This window comes from Poecilia reticulata, linkage group LG7, assembly GCF_000633615.1.
Source record: "Poecilia reticulata strain Guanapo linkage group LG7, Guppy_female_1.0+MT, whole genome shotgun sequence".
Classification (NCBI taxonomy): domain Eukaryota; kingdom Metazoa; phylum Chordata; class Actinopteri; order Cyprinodontiformes; family Poeciliidae; genus Poecilia; species Poecilia reticulata.
This window is the reverse complement of record NC_024337.1, coordinates 11,841,876-11,858,331: the sequence shown is the minus strand read 5'-3', so window position 1 is coordinate 11,858,331 and position 16,456 is coordinate 11,841,876. Positions and strand designations below refer to the sequence as shown.

At 38.4% G+C, this 16,456-nt stretch overlaps 1 protein-coding gene and 1 long non-coding RNA gene across 3 annotated transcripts in view; one reads left to right on the top strand and one right to left on the bottom strand.

Annotated features, from left to right (window-relative positions):
* Positions 1-16,456, top strand: part of cntn3a.2 (contactin 3a, tandem duplicate 2) — a 65,124-nt gene that overhangs the window by 30,026 nt on the left and 18,642 nt on the right. Inside the window, exons 13-18 of one of the 2 annotated variants that reach the window (XM_008413432.2) lie at positions 620-747; positions 1,941-2,110; positions 5,677-5,794; positions 13,389-13,547; positions 15,148-15,297; positions 15,383-15,453. In XM_008413432.2, the coding sequence (XP_008411654.1) occupies positions 620-747; positions 1,941-2,110; positions 5,677-5,794; positions 13,389-13,547; positions 15,148-15,297; positions 15,383-15,453 (796 nt within the window). Of the gene's footprint in view, positions 1-619; positions 748-1,940; positions 2,111-5,673; positions 5,795-13,388; positions 13,548-15,147; positions 15,298-15,382; positions 15,454-16,456 lie in introns of both variants that reach the window. The other variant, XM_008413431.2, reaches the window with a different exon arrangement.
* The window catches only part of LOC108166449 (uncharacterized), a 7,151-nt gene continuing 6,884 nt past the window's right edge, over positions 16,190-16,456 (bottom strand). The window contains exon 2 of the long non-coding RNA XR_001776805.1: positions 16,190-16,445. This is a non-coding gene — a long non-coding RNA (uncharacterized LOC108166449). The remainder of the gene's footprint in view (positions 16,446-16,456) is intronic.

Sequence of the window (16,456 nt, the reverse complement as noted above, 5' to 3'; positions counted from 1 at the left end):
CTGCCGCTAGTCTGGTGGAGCTGAGTTGGAAGTGGTGCTCTGTGGGTGGCGGGAGGGAAAAAGGAGAGAAAACCATCCAAAATGTGAAAGTAACTGGATCATGTGTGAATGTTTTGCTGCAAGAGTCACTAGAGTTTATCTTGGGCACAAATAGGTCTTCAAAATGTGACAATAACTTCAACCACATCACTAAATTAGCTACAAAGGAACTCAAAAGACAGCAACGCTAGCCATCACAAAGCCTTCATCTCAGCCATTTAGAATATTTGCTGTCAGAGCTGAAAAGGTGGATGTGAGCAAGGCGGCCTTCAAACTTGATGTCCCATCTGCAGAAATGGTCCAGCAAAGAGTCGTGAAAAGGTAGAATAAGGATACACAATTTATTCCGAGCCATATACCTGAAAAAGAAGTGTTAGTTTGCCATCCAAGCTTCCACAGACAATTTAAAGCCAAAGTAAGCTTAGTGTATAGGTATTTATGTAAACTTCATCATTATAGGAAAATGATAAAACAATTTTGACCTAAAACAAAAAAAAACACGTTTATTCAAATTGTATGTTTATACATCTGGTTTTCAGCGTTATGTTGTCGCTGTCTGTGTTTGCCTCCGCCTGCACAGGATCACACTTTCTCCAGACGGAACTCTCAGGCTGGCCAATGTGAGCAAGTTGGACGCAGGCAGCTACACGTGCTTCGCCAGGAACAGATTCGGGATGTCAAGCACAACTGGAAGGCTCCTGGTTACGGGTGAGCTGCGCTGTTAAATACCTCTCCACTTAGTAAGCACAATTCACTGCTCGGCGTGCGTCAGCACAAGAAGGAACTGCTGCATTTAGGTCATTCACCAATCGCAACCTTTTACATTTTGCTCTCTGAATTGCGTTTAGCAGAAAGCATTTTTGCATACTTTGACAAAAAGCTGAATTATTTATTTATTTTTGTTCTTCTTGCATAATCAAAACATGCTCTGCGACTCGAAAAGGCTTGTCTTTCAGGGGTTTTGTGAGGCTGCAATAATCCGCTCGGAACGTATTTGACAAAGTACTTGAACACTGTTTTCCTCAAAGCAGCTGAAACAACCAATTTACTGCAGCAAATGAAAGTGCCTTGAGTGGAAGCAGTGGAAGCATTAGTGAGGTGGTGTCACATATGCTGTTATTGTTGAACATGCGTTTCTCTTTTTTTTTCTTTTCGCCTCTGGAGTGACAGCTTGGTGTTCTCCGGGTTTCTCATTGGTTTTGTTAATGTGCTGAATGTGCTGATATTGTCTGCCGCTACGATCGCCAAGGTCAGTTATTTCTATAGATGACTTGAGTATTTATCATAGACATAAACAGGTCAGCGATGCTCGGCTCTGACCGAGACGTCGATTCTTTACCAGCGACTTTTCTCCTTGACATTCAGCGTAAAGTAAAGATGTAAAAGTACAAGTTCTCTTCCTTTGTGCTCCACCTTCTCTCTCTGATTTCCTCACTTTCATTATCTTGCCTTTTTGAAGCTCAGAGGACTTCTCTAAATGATTGCTTTAGTGTACTTTAAAGCGGCGCTCCTCGTTTCCCGTACTAGATCTACACCGGAGCCTATTATGTGCGGTTTTATCTGATCAGCAGCGCATTGCAATTTCCATCAGGATTTCAGAAGATTATACAATCTGTGTCATCCTATTACCCATTTTAGAGGCAGCAGGCTGCATGTAATCACACAGTATTTGACTGGGACCTTTCTGTGCAAAGACAACATGGCTAAGCCTGTGACTCACTGTTGTACAGAGCTTGTTTTCCGGAAAGTGTTGCATCTCTGCTTCTGTTTTCAGTGAAATCAACAAAAGGTCTGCTTTTCTGTTTGCAGCTAAACACCTCGTTTATTGTGAAAGTCTGGCAGCTATGCTTCAGACTTTATGTTTTTTTTTTTTTTTTGTTTCTTGTTTTTTTTTATGGCAGATCCAACCAGAATCATTCAGGGACCAGTGGATATGGAGATCATTGTAGGGGAGAGCATCGTGTTGCCCTGCCAGGTGGCCAGTGATCCTGTACTGGATGTGTCCTTCTCCTGGGCATTTAATGGACAACTCATCACCAAGGGAGACGGCCACTTTGAGCTTGTAGGCGGCGTAAGTGACCCTTACTCATACATAGAAGTGTACTAATCAGATATTTATTTTGAGTTATTCTTTAAAAACCCTAATGAACTAAATATATCTTATTTTTTCACCGAATTAGCTTCAGTGTTAAAGTAGTTGTAGAATTTGACTTGTACCAGTTCTTTGTGTTTACACTGTCATAAGTTATGCCTTAAGCATGCAGTAGTGCTATCTTAGCTTAGCTGAGAAGAAGTATCACTGAAAAATGGAGGTGGGGTCATAAAGACTGACAACCAATCAAATGTTAAGCATCGTATTTAAAACTACTGGATTAGTTTTGTTTTCTGGACGGATAATTTTGGACAAAAAAAGTCAAATAGACAACATCAAACTAGACTGAAAACAACATCTCTCTTGTTTTCCTCCTGTTTATTCTTGACACATCAAAAAATATGCCCCTAATTCTTTCTAGGAAACAACGCACACTGGTGAGGTCTTGTCAGAAGCAATTCTTTTCAGTGTTTCTAAATTGAAAACAAACACTGGTCTCACTACGTTCCAGTTTCTCTAGCTGTTCTTCTTCTGCTCTACTCTGGCAGCTCTTCTTCTTTTGTTGTGTAGCAGCACCGGTTGTGGTTGGATAGTTGTTCAAAATGGATAAGAAAAGAAATGAAAAATCTGTGTCTGACCCAAAATCATTGTAAGGAAAATTGCCACAAAAAAAAAACACATATTGTCTGGCGATTAATTTCTTGTGAGATTAGCTACTCTAGCCTGCATGAAAGTATGCAGAAGGATTTATGGCTAACATTTTAAAGTTGTGTAAAACAATTACATAGTGGACATTTTAGGGTAGCCTATGGTAAATGAGTTTTGATGTAGAAAGTTATTTACTCCACTCTACCTGCTGGTTTGACTGGAAAACTTCACTTGGCCAAAATCCAAAGATCTTTTTTAATGCTTTAGTGAAAGGCATATCCAATGTGCTTTCCCTTGATTTTCCTAATCAAAATTTAGGTCATTCAGTAGCGCTCACAGATGCTCTTTTACACTGAAGCACCATTTGAAATCAGTTGTTAAACACCATTAGCGTCATCAAATGGTACTAAGAAAAGCTGTGCTAAACTGCTAGCATCAATCAGAGACCAGCTAGCTGTTTCCCAGAGATTCAGATTAAAACATAGACATGCATGCATTAATTGGGTGTGAAAGTATTGACTGAGTGACAGATAGCTCCCAGGTGACAGGAAGTACATTTAAGCTAAGCTAAAAGCTAAGCATCAGACGTGGTTAAGCACTGGAGCCAATTTTGCGGAAAAACACTATTTCCTTTGTGATATAAGCGGTCAATTATAACTTATATTAGAAGAAAGGGCTACGTCCACTCTGTGAAGGAGAGAACATTTGCTGGAAATCAGGGCTTCAGAATTTAAAAATCAAGACAAAATGATTCGGGGGTGACATTTTGAACCGTGTTTTCAACCAGGCCTGGTTTTAACTTTTACCATTAAGACGGAGAATGACACAGTGTAAAACCTTAGACTGAAGAGATCTTTTATTGCCTCTTCTGTTAGATTGATACATTATTGTATGTTAGGACTCTGCTGATTCTCCTCGCTTCTGTTCTATGCTGAAAATGTATGATCTTTTTTGCATTTTTCTTGTTTGTTTCTTTCTTTTTCTCTTTTTTAATGTGTGTATTTGCAAATTGCGGCTCCCTGTTATCTGCTGATACCAGCTCAGTCATTAAACCTGTTTGCCATGTCAATGAAACGTTTCTCTCAGATGTTTCCACATTTTATTTAAGATGGTTTTAGTAGTTCCAATTTAAAACCTTTCCAAGGATTTAATAAGACCATTATGTTCTAAAGACTTAAATAAATTATGAAAAATTAGTAAGTTAATCAAGTTATTCAATAAGTAAGTAATCAACTTATTTTTATGTTTTTGACTCTTTCAAAGGATTTTATTGCTTTTATGTTAATGTTACCTAAACACCTTCAACACAGTAGCCATCATATATGCCCCTCACGAAGCTGGTGGTGGATTATTTATTAAGAATGCTTTCATTTCAGTTAATTAAATAAACTACAGTGCAGATTTCTTTCACAGGTTTGCTGGAATGGCTAAATATCAGTGCATATCTACCTGCTTTGGAAAAAATATGTTTCTAGGCCAGCAAGAAATTAATTTGTATTTCAAAACATGAAATGAGGTCAAACTGAAGAGGCAACCAACACAAATCTAACATAACTGTGATAATTAAAAGTGTAATTTCTTTAAAACTTCACATAACGCCTGTTCAAACACCAAGGTGAAACTCAACCAGTTCTGGAAAAGTTCTTGGGTCTCCCTTTTTTAACGTGCAAGTGGGCACAGCTTTCACTCCATCTCTACCATTAAGCTAAAAAACGACCAGCTTACAATGAATTTCTTGGGAGTATTAACAGCGGCCAGTATAGCTGCGGCCAGTTTGATGTCATCCATTTTGCAACTTTAAATGTCTCCTCTGAGGCATAAAAAACCAGCGTGGTTAGGTGAAAATCTGCGGAAGGATGTGCAAATAGATTATTGAAGTCCTATGTGCTTCCAATTGTATTTCTGTGAATGGAAACAAGTCGGTCCGTACGCTGAAATGCAGTTCCCATATAAAAGTCATTATGTAGGTAATGTGCCAGGTGTTCAGCCATTGTGACAGGTGGAAATCACTTTAAGTAGTCTTCTTCAACTCCAGCTCAGTCTCAGCTCAGCTCATCTGCTTTTTAATAAGCCCAGGCTCGCCTTGAATTCTGCTTTGACATGGCCTGCTGCACAGCCTCGCGTAACAGGAAGTGGATGCACATCATTAGACGTGTCTTGTGAAGGAATCAAAGCGTGGCAAACACCCAAATGACAAAACATTTTCTGTACGTCTCCGCACCCTTGAGACCAGCCATTCTTTCCGCCTGCGTCTCACTGACAGTGTTCTTATCCGAATAGAGAGTCCTTACCCAGAAATACGAGAATGTCTTCACTCCGAAGAGATTATCAACTAAACTTTGCTGCTTCGGGGAATTTAATTTCCATAATTAAACCACGTCAGGTCTGCTGCCATATTTTCTTGTTTTGCTGCCAGTGCCAGTAGAACAATTTCACCACTAATTTACCGTTCACTGCTTCCGGGTGCCCTCTTAGATGAAAAGGTAGACGGTCTGTTTTTCCTATGAGTGTGGAGGAACTGCCTGAATTGCTGCTTTTTTTTTTTCAATTCTTTTTTATTTATTTATTTTTTTTGCAACATATCTTTGAAGGGCAGATGTTGACCTTTTTGAAATCTTGTATACAAAAAAAAAGCTGCAACCTTGTCAGCAAAAGAAACACAAGTCTTTATAAACATTTTTTGGGGAGTAATTTTTGATCTCGCTTTTTATTTCAGCTACCTGTGATCTGCTCTGACCACACTTTTACTTCAACATCACTCCCTCTCAAAACCTGCAAATATTCACGGCTCTGCTATGTTTACTGCAGCTTATACATACTTCAGTACTTTCTTTAATAAGCTGCCCCAGGGTCTGTTATCTTTCATGCTACATAAAGCCCTCTCTCCTCCTTAGCAGAGAACAGCCGGAGATCTGATGATCAGAAACATTCAGCTGTACCACGCCGGCAAATATATCTGCGTTGTGGACACAGACGTGGAGAGCCTGTCAGCCGTAGCTGTATTGATTGTAAAAGGTAAGAAAACCTTCCCTCTGCTTGGCACTCTCTAATTAAAACAGGGCTTGCAGCCAGGATTTTTAATTGGTTTCTTTTTTAAAAAGGAAAAAAAAAATAAATTCCAGTCTTTATTGCAAAGTTGATGATTGATTTAACTTAAATAGAAATTATTTCTTTAGCTTGTAGCATGTGCCAAAAGGTGAGTTTCCTTTTCAGGTACCTGTTTCACTAGCCAGGATATTTCTTATCCACTTGCAGAAATTTACCCCAGACAGCGATCCTGTAGTGCTTTAGTTGTCACTCTGAGCTTTGTAAAGGGAAGATGCTAATCTATTTGAATTTGGAAAACATTTTTTTCAGCAACCTTTAAAGTTGAGTACCTACTTTTGGCCATCTGTGGTTATAGGAGGTAAATTCAGTGGTCAATATCCAAGGATTTAAAGTATTTATATTTTGCACCATGTGTTATGCACTAATAAAAAAATAACTGCAAACCTTCAGAAAATAGTGTCAGCAACCGATTTTACATTTAAATGACTAACGGTTTACCACTGCTGCACAAGGTCAATGTTTACTTGAGATATTTGAGACAGATTTAAGTTAAGGATGATCTGTAAATTAACTTAGGGTCCTTTTATAGAGTGGGACCACTGTTTAAAATAATCTGTAGGTTTTACAACATCAGGCTGTAAACCCAATCAATGGCTCCCTTTAAATTCAGTACTGTTAAAGGGTTACACTGTTTTTTGATTAACTTTGCAAAGGGTTTCATTTTTCTTTGGACATTTGACATATTCCTCGGCTAAGGTGGGGAGCATTGACTTTCGGTATCAGCCGAGATAACGTTCATAAAGTAGAAGTGGAAACAGACTGCAAAAAGCCCAGGAGACACTGAGAGTTCAATCGTAAGGGTAATTAATGGCATTTTTAAATATAAATATAAAATATCAGAGTTCAATGTTCGAGAAACCCAGGATCAGAAGTACCAATGGTGTATTGAGTTTTGTATTTCAGAATTCCAAGTTAAATAAAGATGTTAAATAAATAATTGCGTGCATTTAGAACTCTGACTTTGAAATTGGTGTTGTGGTCAAGCTCTAGTTCAGATTCACTTGGTTAATAAATAGAGTTATATCAAACCCCTTTATAGCGGCACTTCAGATAAGTTATTTCTTGTTAAAGCACATTGTGCCTGAAAGGACTTTTAGTTTCTCAAGTTTCTCATATTATTTAGCCTGGTCACTAAGCACAACAAATAGCATATTTCACAGATTTCCCAACTTGAACTCAGCATAATATTATTCCCATATCTGAGTTATGACTTCTGAGACTTCTTAAGTTTGGGGGATAAAAGTTCAGCATAGCATAATGGAAACTCTTCTAAAGTAATGGAAAGATTTAGGAGGTTTTCCAAACTGCAGACTTTCAGGGCATCTGAGTTTTTCAACTTAAATTGACTTGCTTTGGTTTAGTGATTGCACATGTTTCTTCAAAGTTATTCTGAAAATCGCGGGAATACATAGTTTTCCTTGTCTGTTAATATTTAATAACAGGTTGCTATTAAATATAAACTTGGTTTTCTCTCACGAAGTTTTGGCGAAGCAGTTTAAATTTTTAAGAACAATAACAGTTAATATTTTACACTGTCTTTGTTTCTCTGCCTCATTTTAATGACTAATATCCAATATTGCGTGTAGCGAATGTACCTGACAACAGAATGTGTTTGAAGAGGTTCTTGTTGTTGTTCATGTAGTATGCATTTCTCCAGAGAGACAGTTGTGGAAAGCCACACTTGGCAGAACAAAATAACTTTTGCTAAGAGGAGGCAAAGCATCTGTTTTAAGGAGGGGACGTGTTTTAATGCAGAGGCGAGAAGAGATTGTTGTTTCCGGCTCGGATCAATAGCGGCCTTGCAAATTGACACAAGGCAAATGTGCTAAATGTCAGATGAGGTGAGGGATGATCTCGGTGTCAGGATTTGAAAAGGTTGGATCCATAACTTTATCTTGTAAGCATACCTACCATTCATACTATTCAGCCTGGCACGTTAAAGATATTTTAAGGCAAATCGCCGTAATGAGCGGCAAGAAGTAAGGCAAAAAAAAAAAAAAAAAAAAATCCTTGCTTTTTAAGTCGAAGCAGGAACATAGCAGGGAGAATAGATTGGCCTAGAACTGACTGGAAACAAACTTGACTGTGACTCAGACTGTGCATTATTTACACTTCCTGCTCACGGCAGCTGTCACGGATGTCTCACGCTTTGGATTGAATAGCTTCAAAAAAGGCATGAAGCTGAGTTAGAGAGCCAGCCACAGGAAGGAAGAAAATGTCTTTATTTGATCACTGCAGACCTTTAACAAAATGGCAGAGGCTGCATGCATGTGTGCCGAATGCACGTGTTGGCCTGCTTCCATCACCTCTGTGTGCCACAGAGGAATAAAAACGGAAGAAAGAAAAAGGAAAAAAAACAGCATCAATTCATTAACAGGTTTACACGTAGCTGCATGGGCTATTTTTAATATTTTTATCAGCTCTTTTGTAAGCTTATGCATACAAACTTCTTCGAGGGTCAAAATAAATGTGCGCCGTGAAATAATTCACTCGGCAGAGTGGTTTGAGATGAGTCACACATTTAATATGTTGACTCTTCTCGAAGTTGTGCTTTAGTTTATCTTCAAACACTAAAGCAATTGAAAGATTCAGAGAAACGCATCTGGAGAACGCTGTTCCGTGAAAATGAATCACTTGAAGATTTGATTGTGTCACGGTGGAGTTTTTTTTTTTGTAGAGGATCCCGAGTGCAGAGACTTACTGCAGAGCAGAGCCTTTAATAATAATAATAATAATAATAATAATAATAATAATAATAATAATAAACAAAACAACACTCCCAAAGATGATCACGGGGAAAACGGGGCACGAAGTGAAGAGTGACAACAGGCATCACGACAGACGTAGTAATTGGGAAAGTAATGAGAAGAACAGTGAGGAACAATGTGAAGTGATGAGATTATATATACTGAGGGGGAGAGGTGGAACTGACAAAGCAACCAGAATAACTAATCAGAGGCGAATGGAAACAACTCAGGGAGAGTGCAGACGTAGGGGGAATCAGGAGATGGATGACAGCTGTGAATGGGAGCAAACTGGCAGACAGCGGAGAGGTTAAATAATAAACACAGACAGACTGAACTGGGGTTCAAAGCGGCAACAAATCAATGGGGGAAAAGAATCAAACACAGCAAAAATCTGAACTCAAAAAAAAACAGAACGTGAGAATAAATACTCTAAATACGAAGGAATGAACAGATACAGAAATGCCTTCAAATCAATGTTGATGAACTGAATAGAATTAGGCCTGTTGACTAAAAACAAAGAATCAGAAACATAAATGAAGCCCAAAACACCAACAAATCCTAACATCACCTTTGTACCATTTAGACAGCAGTGACCAATTCTGTAATCTTGACTGAATGCAAGGATTTTCTAGCCTATTTCCTCACTCCGGTTTGCACAAATACCACTTTTATCTACTTATGATTTATTTTTAAGAACTATGTCTTGGATGATGCAAGAAGAACAAAGTATTTTTTCCTAGCCTTCCTGCTGTGAGTGTGTGTGAGAAAGCAGTCGCAGGAGAAGGTTTTTCCAATTGATCGCAAACATAAAATGACTACAGATTAGCTTAATTAACTCAAAACACCTGCAAAGGTTTCCAGATCCTTTCAACCGTCTCTGTCTGGGACAGAAGGACACACAGTCATGGGGAAAACTGCTAAAGTTGAATACAGTCATCGACACCCTTCGCAACGAGGGTGAGCCATAAAATGGGTGTTAGTGGGTTCTGACTTCAATTGTCTATCAATTATTTGGGTAATTCCTTTAGCTCTGTCTGGTTTTGTCGTTTACTTTGTAATTTTTAGGTAAACCCGTTTGGGTCTTCGTAAAACATTAATACTTCTTTTACCGCCGCAGAGCCTAGATTGCATTTTGTTTTCTATCTCCGTTGAGTCATCCATTCTACTTTGCTCCACTTGACTGAATCAGAGCAAATAATAGTTTGCTTCACAGCTCACAGTGCATCTCGTGCTTTTGAGCACTTGACAAAGAATACTCTAAAGAACTATAATTTCCTTACACCCTCTTAAAATTGGATTCTCTCAAAGAGATTTCAAAGCCTAATTAGTCTTTTTATTTCATCCCTCCTTTTGAATAAACTGACTCAGTTTGAGGGCTGCTAATCAATGTATGGTTATATTATATGCTGATGCAGTAAACCACCTGGCAGACTACTTAATTACAAAAAAAAATGGAAAAAGGTTCATCTCTCTGACCTTCACTTCTTTTGTTTACACGTTAGGTAAAGAGATCCATTAAGAACCCCCTGAATGGTATTGATGATCATTGAAAAGAAAGATCTAATTGAGGTTATACCTACTCCTTCCTATTGAAATAAAAGGCAATTACATTTGTTCAGTTTTTATTAGCTAGAACAAGCTGCTGTGGTTAAGGCAGCATTTACATTACAGATGCATGAACTTCAGATTGAGAGATGTTAATTGGCTTTGCAGTAACACTTACTTGATTTGGGAGGTAGATGTTGAATTATAGCTAAGCATTTGATGTGAACGATAAATGTGAAGTAAATTATATGCCACCTGTCTAGCCTTGTAAGCAACTGAAGATGCAGTCTACATCAGCACTTACCGATTTGCGAAGCATCAATAGCAATTCTTTTGTCAACGCTAATTTCAAGCTGGTGTGATGCTGTAGCCATCTTATCTCTTGCAAAGAGCTTTAAATAAAAGCAGTCTGTATTTTTAAAAATATGATTATTAATAATTTGACTGTTAGTTATACATTTATAGTAAGTAAACTTTTGGCTTTTTCTTTTTTTCAAAACTGTGACATTACTGAGATTCTTATTGCTGGTACATTAGAAATCTACGAATGAAGAAATCCTCTTTGCTCCTGTCAGAAGGTTTTGTGTGTAAGTTATGTTGCAGCTTAACTTTTTTATCTTTTTAATCTTTTTTTTTGCAGGCACAAGAACACAAAAGTCACACATATGGCATGAGTTCTTTTGAATTTAAAATAAAGTGCAGGGCAGTCCGAGATACGGCCTGATTTACAATTAGATGTGTTAAATTGTTAAATTATCCTTTCATTTTATGGTCACTATAGAGTTTAATTTAGGAAACCTTCCTGACTTAAACGGTCATTAATTATTCTTATTAGGAGCAGAGGTGGTGTTGGAGAAGAGTTGCTGCGCTGGATGCAGCTCTACTCTAGGAAATCATTCTAGGCTATTAATTAAACATTGAAAAATGATTACAGAGCAGCCGTTTTTAGCCTGTCTTTCAAACATTTTGTTCACGATTTGTGAGGCTAGCATGTCTAGTTGCGAAAAAGCAGCTAGTGCTTTCGCTAGCAGTGGATATTCATGGACCAGAAAGAAATCAGACTGAGCTGTCACTACAAATAGTGAAAAATGACTTTGTGTATTGTCTAAACTAAAATCAAACTAAAGTTTTGGGGTTTAGGTCAATCAGTACTTCCTAAATCATTGCTATTTGGTAAATGGTGACATAATGAGAGAGACAACTTTCTTTCTATTCAAAAGTTTACATCAATTTTTATTGTGTTTTTCTTTTTATTTCCCCTTGATGTTACAGAAGAAAGAAATGTATTTGACGTGTTTTCTTAAAAACGTCCACCGGCCTTTAAGCGACTCTATATAAGCTGTAAATTAATCAAAAGTTTAAAACCTTTATAGAGAGTAGAAAAAACTTTCTGTGACATCTTGTGAATGGAAATATTTTTCAGTAATCCTGACCTTTCTCAGTTAAGATTTAATGTCGTGTATCAAGAAAGAAAAGGTCGTAGGACCGAGGCGGTGCAGTTAAATTTTGGGGAAAAAATTGAAATTATTCTTCTTGCATATAAGCCTTTCTAAATGCAATCAAAAACTATTGACTTTCTTGCCAAAGTAAATGAAAGCTCATTCATTAACCCGGTGGCAACAACGCATGGGGTTTATCAGTCGTAATCATTTTCTATTTTGATTATTACAGTCCGAGTAAAGAAATAAACAACACACGTTGCCCTTTGTAGTCACAGCAAATGCGATTACCAGTGTTATTTGCACTTTTTTTTCTTTATAACCCTCTGTTTTAGTCATGTTTCAGAGTGTGATTTTCAGTCTTGTTTTTGGTCCCCTCCCCTCGCCGCACTGAAGGTCAATGATAATCGCTTCTGACACAAAAGGCTCTTGAGTGATCATCCGGGTGCTTGTTTTCCACAATAGCAGCAGTTAATGCTTCAGATGATGCCTCACAAACACTCCTCTGGATGAGGAGGACAGCAATGGAGAAGGTCGCCGTGTAAAGATAACATCGTGGTCAATAACATTCAAACCGCTCGGAGGACGCTCCTCGCTATAGTTTGACAGCTGCATCCCCATCGTGGCCCTGGGAAAAAATAAAAGAGGCACGTCAGTCACTCTGTTCCGTTTACTGCTTGAGATTTATCATTGTTTCGCCACTCTGATATTCAGGACTGACAAGAGAGAGAGTGTACATTTCACAAAGTTGGGTGAGATTCAAATCAAATCAGCATAATATTGCCGTCTGCCTGCGCCGAGTGAGAAATAAAAACCCAGACTGACACTCGTCTGCCCATGTTAATGAGAGATCTTTGAAACGCTCCAGGGAGACTCACTGCATCCTGTCGCCTTCAGCCAACCAAATATAATTAAGAGGATAAGGAATTGATCCTTGATTGTCTGGCTCATTAATATGTATTAATGAGGCCAGCATATTAAAGTTTTTTTTATTTATTTTTTGTTATTGGGAGCCACTAATGAGTTTTAAAGTGATCAATATCTCTAAAGCCACAGCTTTTAGGTTAAATATTTTTGAGGGCAGTAGTGTAAAGTTGTAAGCTGTAGATCAGCCGTTACTCGTTGAAGATCACTATTTTGTTTTTTTTCATTTACCCAGATTGTTTATTAAAATCAGGTCAATAATGAAACTGTTTAGCTTTAAATTAGAAGCTGCTTCTCTGAGCAGAGTTGATACCATTTTCTTTTTTATTATTCTTATTATTCAGCAGTCTGACGCGCTGTTCTCCAGTGGTCCATTATTTCTGATGAGCCAACACATCCAATAAAACAGGGAGCTAAAGTAAAACATCACACCGCTTAATTGGTGGGATAATTCAAATAAATGATAAAACTTTGGCTCCTCGGGGCTGCGAGGGGCCCCGTCTTCATCTTTTAGCTTTTAATTTGACTCCCCGCTCCTCCGTTGTTTCAATCGATCCATTACCGGGAGGACTATGAAAGGCAGGGATTACATGTTGGGAGGGAAAAGAGGAGGATAAATCCTGAATTAACTTTTAATTCCTCGTGAAGGGCGTCGCTTCGGAGCCGTGGAACATTACAGTCTGGGTTTGGATGTGCGTTTTCCGATTATTGTGTGCTGTTGCTCTCATTTTTTTTCCTTCGCAGAATCTGGAAAAACACACTCTGCTTATGCAGCAGAGCCGTCGTCTGTGCATCTTCTGCAATGTGCGACTTCCTCACGGTGTCTGTTCCTTGTGTTTGAGCCAGGCCCTCCCAGCCCCCCGGAATCGGTGACGGTGGAGGAGGTGACAGACAGCACGGCTCAGCTGGCGTGGAGCCCCGGCAGAGACAACGGCAGCCCCATCACCAGCTACATCATCCAGACAAAAACTCCATTCACTGTGGGCTGGCAGCGGGTCAATACAGGTAGATATATTTGCATCTTAAAGCATATTAATTGATGTGTTTTAATGACGTTTCAAATTCTTTTCTAACATGAAGTTACATTTAATGTATGCGCACATGGCTACCTTAAACTTAATTGCCATTCCACCTGAGTCATCAATTTTTAGCTGGTATTTTCTTCTTGTTTCTCGAATAAAGTAAATGTAATCAAGTAATTTGATGAAAAAGAAGTCAATAAAAAACAAGCATTCTTGACAAAATGAGCCCTTTGTATTTGGGACGTTTAAAGTTTTGTGCACTCAACGTCCTCGAACTCCTTTAGCGTCTTCACCAACACTTAGTGAGAGTGGAGACCAAGAGCAGATTTCTGCCAAGTTCACAAGACTTTAATCTTAAAGAAGCATCTTTACGGTTCTTTGCAAAGGCTTCTAAATTAACCTTTAAGGCATCATGATGTATACATTAAATACAATCTGACAAAGAATTTGGAAGTAATTTAAGCCACGTAAATAAATCAATGTACAATAAAAAAAGTAATAAATACAGATTACAAAAGTGAGAAAAAATTAATAAAAATAGAATACATTGATTTAAGTAAATACAGAAAATGAAAAAATGTCACATTAAATTAGAATTTTTTTAGATGGAATATATTTATTTCTATCTCTATGCATATATTATTAGAAATATTACAACATTTTGCAGACCAATTTCCTATTTAAAGCTTACAAAATGTTGAATACCATTAAAAATCAATGCTCCCTATCCTCTCCACAAGCTGCAAGCTGAATTGTTAATGCAGTGGCAATAAAGTGTTTTGCAGACATCAGTGCTAACTGCAAAGCCTTTTTTAAATTTTGCTTTGGTTTGTCGTTCTCTTGAATTTTTAGATGAAGGACTTCAAATGAAAATGTTTCGTTGTCGGTTCAAATTAATGTATTTATCTCTGTGGTGTTCATTTAGTTTCAAAATCTTTGCTCGTGAAAATCTAAGCAAGCACAAAAAACTCAAGTGTAGTTCTTGCAATTGTTACGACTGGCTCAGGGTCGTAACAAAAACAATAGACCATGCCGCGGTTAAAGTGCAAACAAATGAGTATTTATTAACAAAAACAACAATGGATTGTGGATCTCAGTATCAGTGGTGTAATGCAAATGCTTGGATGTGTTGTGTGAGTGCATATGGGAGTGTTGAAGTGCCAAAACAAAGACAAACTCAAAAGTGCAAAAGGAGGGGAGCCAGGGCCTGGCAACCAAACATCGCAGCGGCAGAGTGGACGCTGAGGTGACAAGCCACAAGCGACCAGCGACAGCCAGGTTAAAATACTCTGTGCTCCCAATCATCGGATCAGAGACACCTGCAAAGGGGAGGAGCACAAAAATGGACAAGACACTTGCAGCCCAGTCTACAAGGCCCAGGGCCGTAACACATTGGTAGTTTTCTACTGTAGTGAGATATTATGTGAACTCATGTAACTTTCTAAACTTACTTTTGACATTCCTGGGGGTTTTTTTTCTATTATTAAATGCTATAAAAGAGGTTCTTTATATTCATGTATTACGTTAGCGACCTTATCTGTAATATACAGCCAGTTTCTATCACACTGTCTAATTTCTTCCAGTTCCAGAGGTAATTGATGGCAACATCCACACAGCTATTGTGGTTGATCTGAACGCCTGGGTCGAATACGAGTTCCGGGTATTGGCCAGAAACGGCGTCGGAGTCGGGGAACCCAGTCCCGTGTCGGTGAAGACGAGAACAGAGGACGCAGGTGCAGTGAATTCACTTAACACCGAGCGCCGCCACTTTGTTTTGCATACATGTAGATGAGTTGGACAAGTTGTTTTGTTCTGCAGTTCCAGATGCAGCCCCAGGTGATGTGGGTGGAGGGGGTGGAAGCAGATATGAACTGGTCATCACATGGGAGGTAAGTCATCAGTCTTATGTTCTCCTCTATCTGTTACTGACTGAGTTTACAGTCGGTCTTTTATACCCTTGCGCGAGGTCAGGGGAAATCCGATGACGCATTTTGATTTTATTTACTTCTGCATCATTAACGTAGAGGAAATGCTAACGTACGTTTCTAGTTTGTCGAAGTATTTATGTCCCTTGAAGCCTTCCATAATTTGTTACGTTTCATCCTAGGCATGTATTCTACTGAGATTTTATGTCACAAACTAACGCGTGATACTTTAATCGTAAAGTGTAATCACTAAAGGGGTTAGTACAAATTGAATTTTTGTAAAACGTGGCACACATTTGTATACTAATACTTTGTAGAATCCGTCATTTTACTGTTATGTTGCTGCCAGGATTGCACATTAAAAGACAAAAGCGTTCGCCTTCTCTTCTTTGTGAAACTGCTTTAATATGACAGATGACTTTTGGATCAATTTTATTAATTTGCTACCCACAAGTTCTCAAATGGATGTAGGTCTTGACATTGTTTTAACCATTCTAACCTGTCAATATGCTTTAATTTTCTTTGTCTCATTGAGCTCTGGCTGTATGAGTTGAGTTATCGGCTGATAGGTATTTTCTGAAACCTACATGGAAAAAGAGAACCACAGACAACGTATATGAGTTTTTAGCCGACTTCTGCAGAAGGAGAAAAACTCTGTCAGCTCCTCCGAGCTGTTCACAGAGCGTTCTGAAAACCTTCAGTTTGTTTGTCTCTTTTATTAGCAGAAGAGAGAAAGGTGTGAACAGGAATGGAGGGGGTGAAACCCACATCCTATATTCACAGTAGGATGTGAATTCAGACAGACAGAGGGGAGACACAGAAACTAAATTAACACATACTAGGTTTTACAGCTCAGGACTTTCCCAGGAAGATCTAAGTCACCATCTGTACAAACATGCTTGATTAAGGAAGATTTAATTTTGTCTCCCAAGTTTCAACAAGTTTGAACACTAAACCTCTAAATATA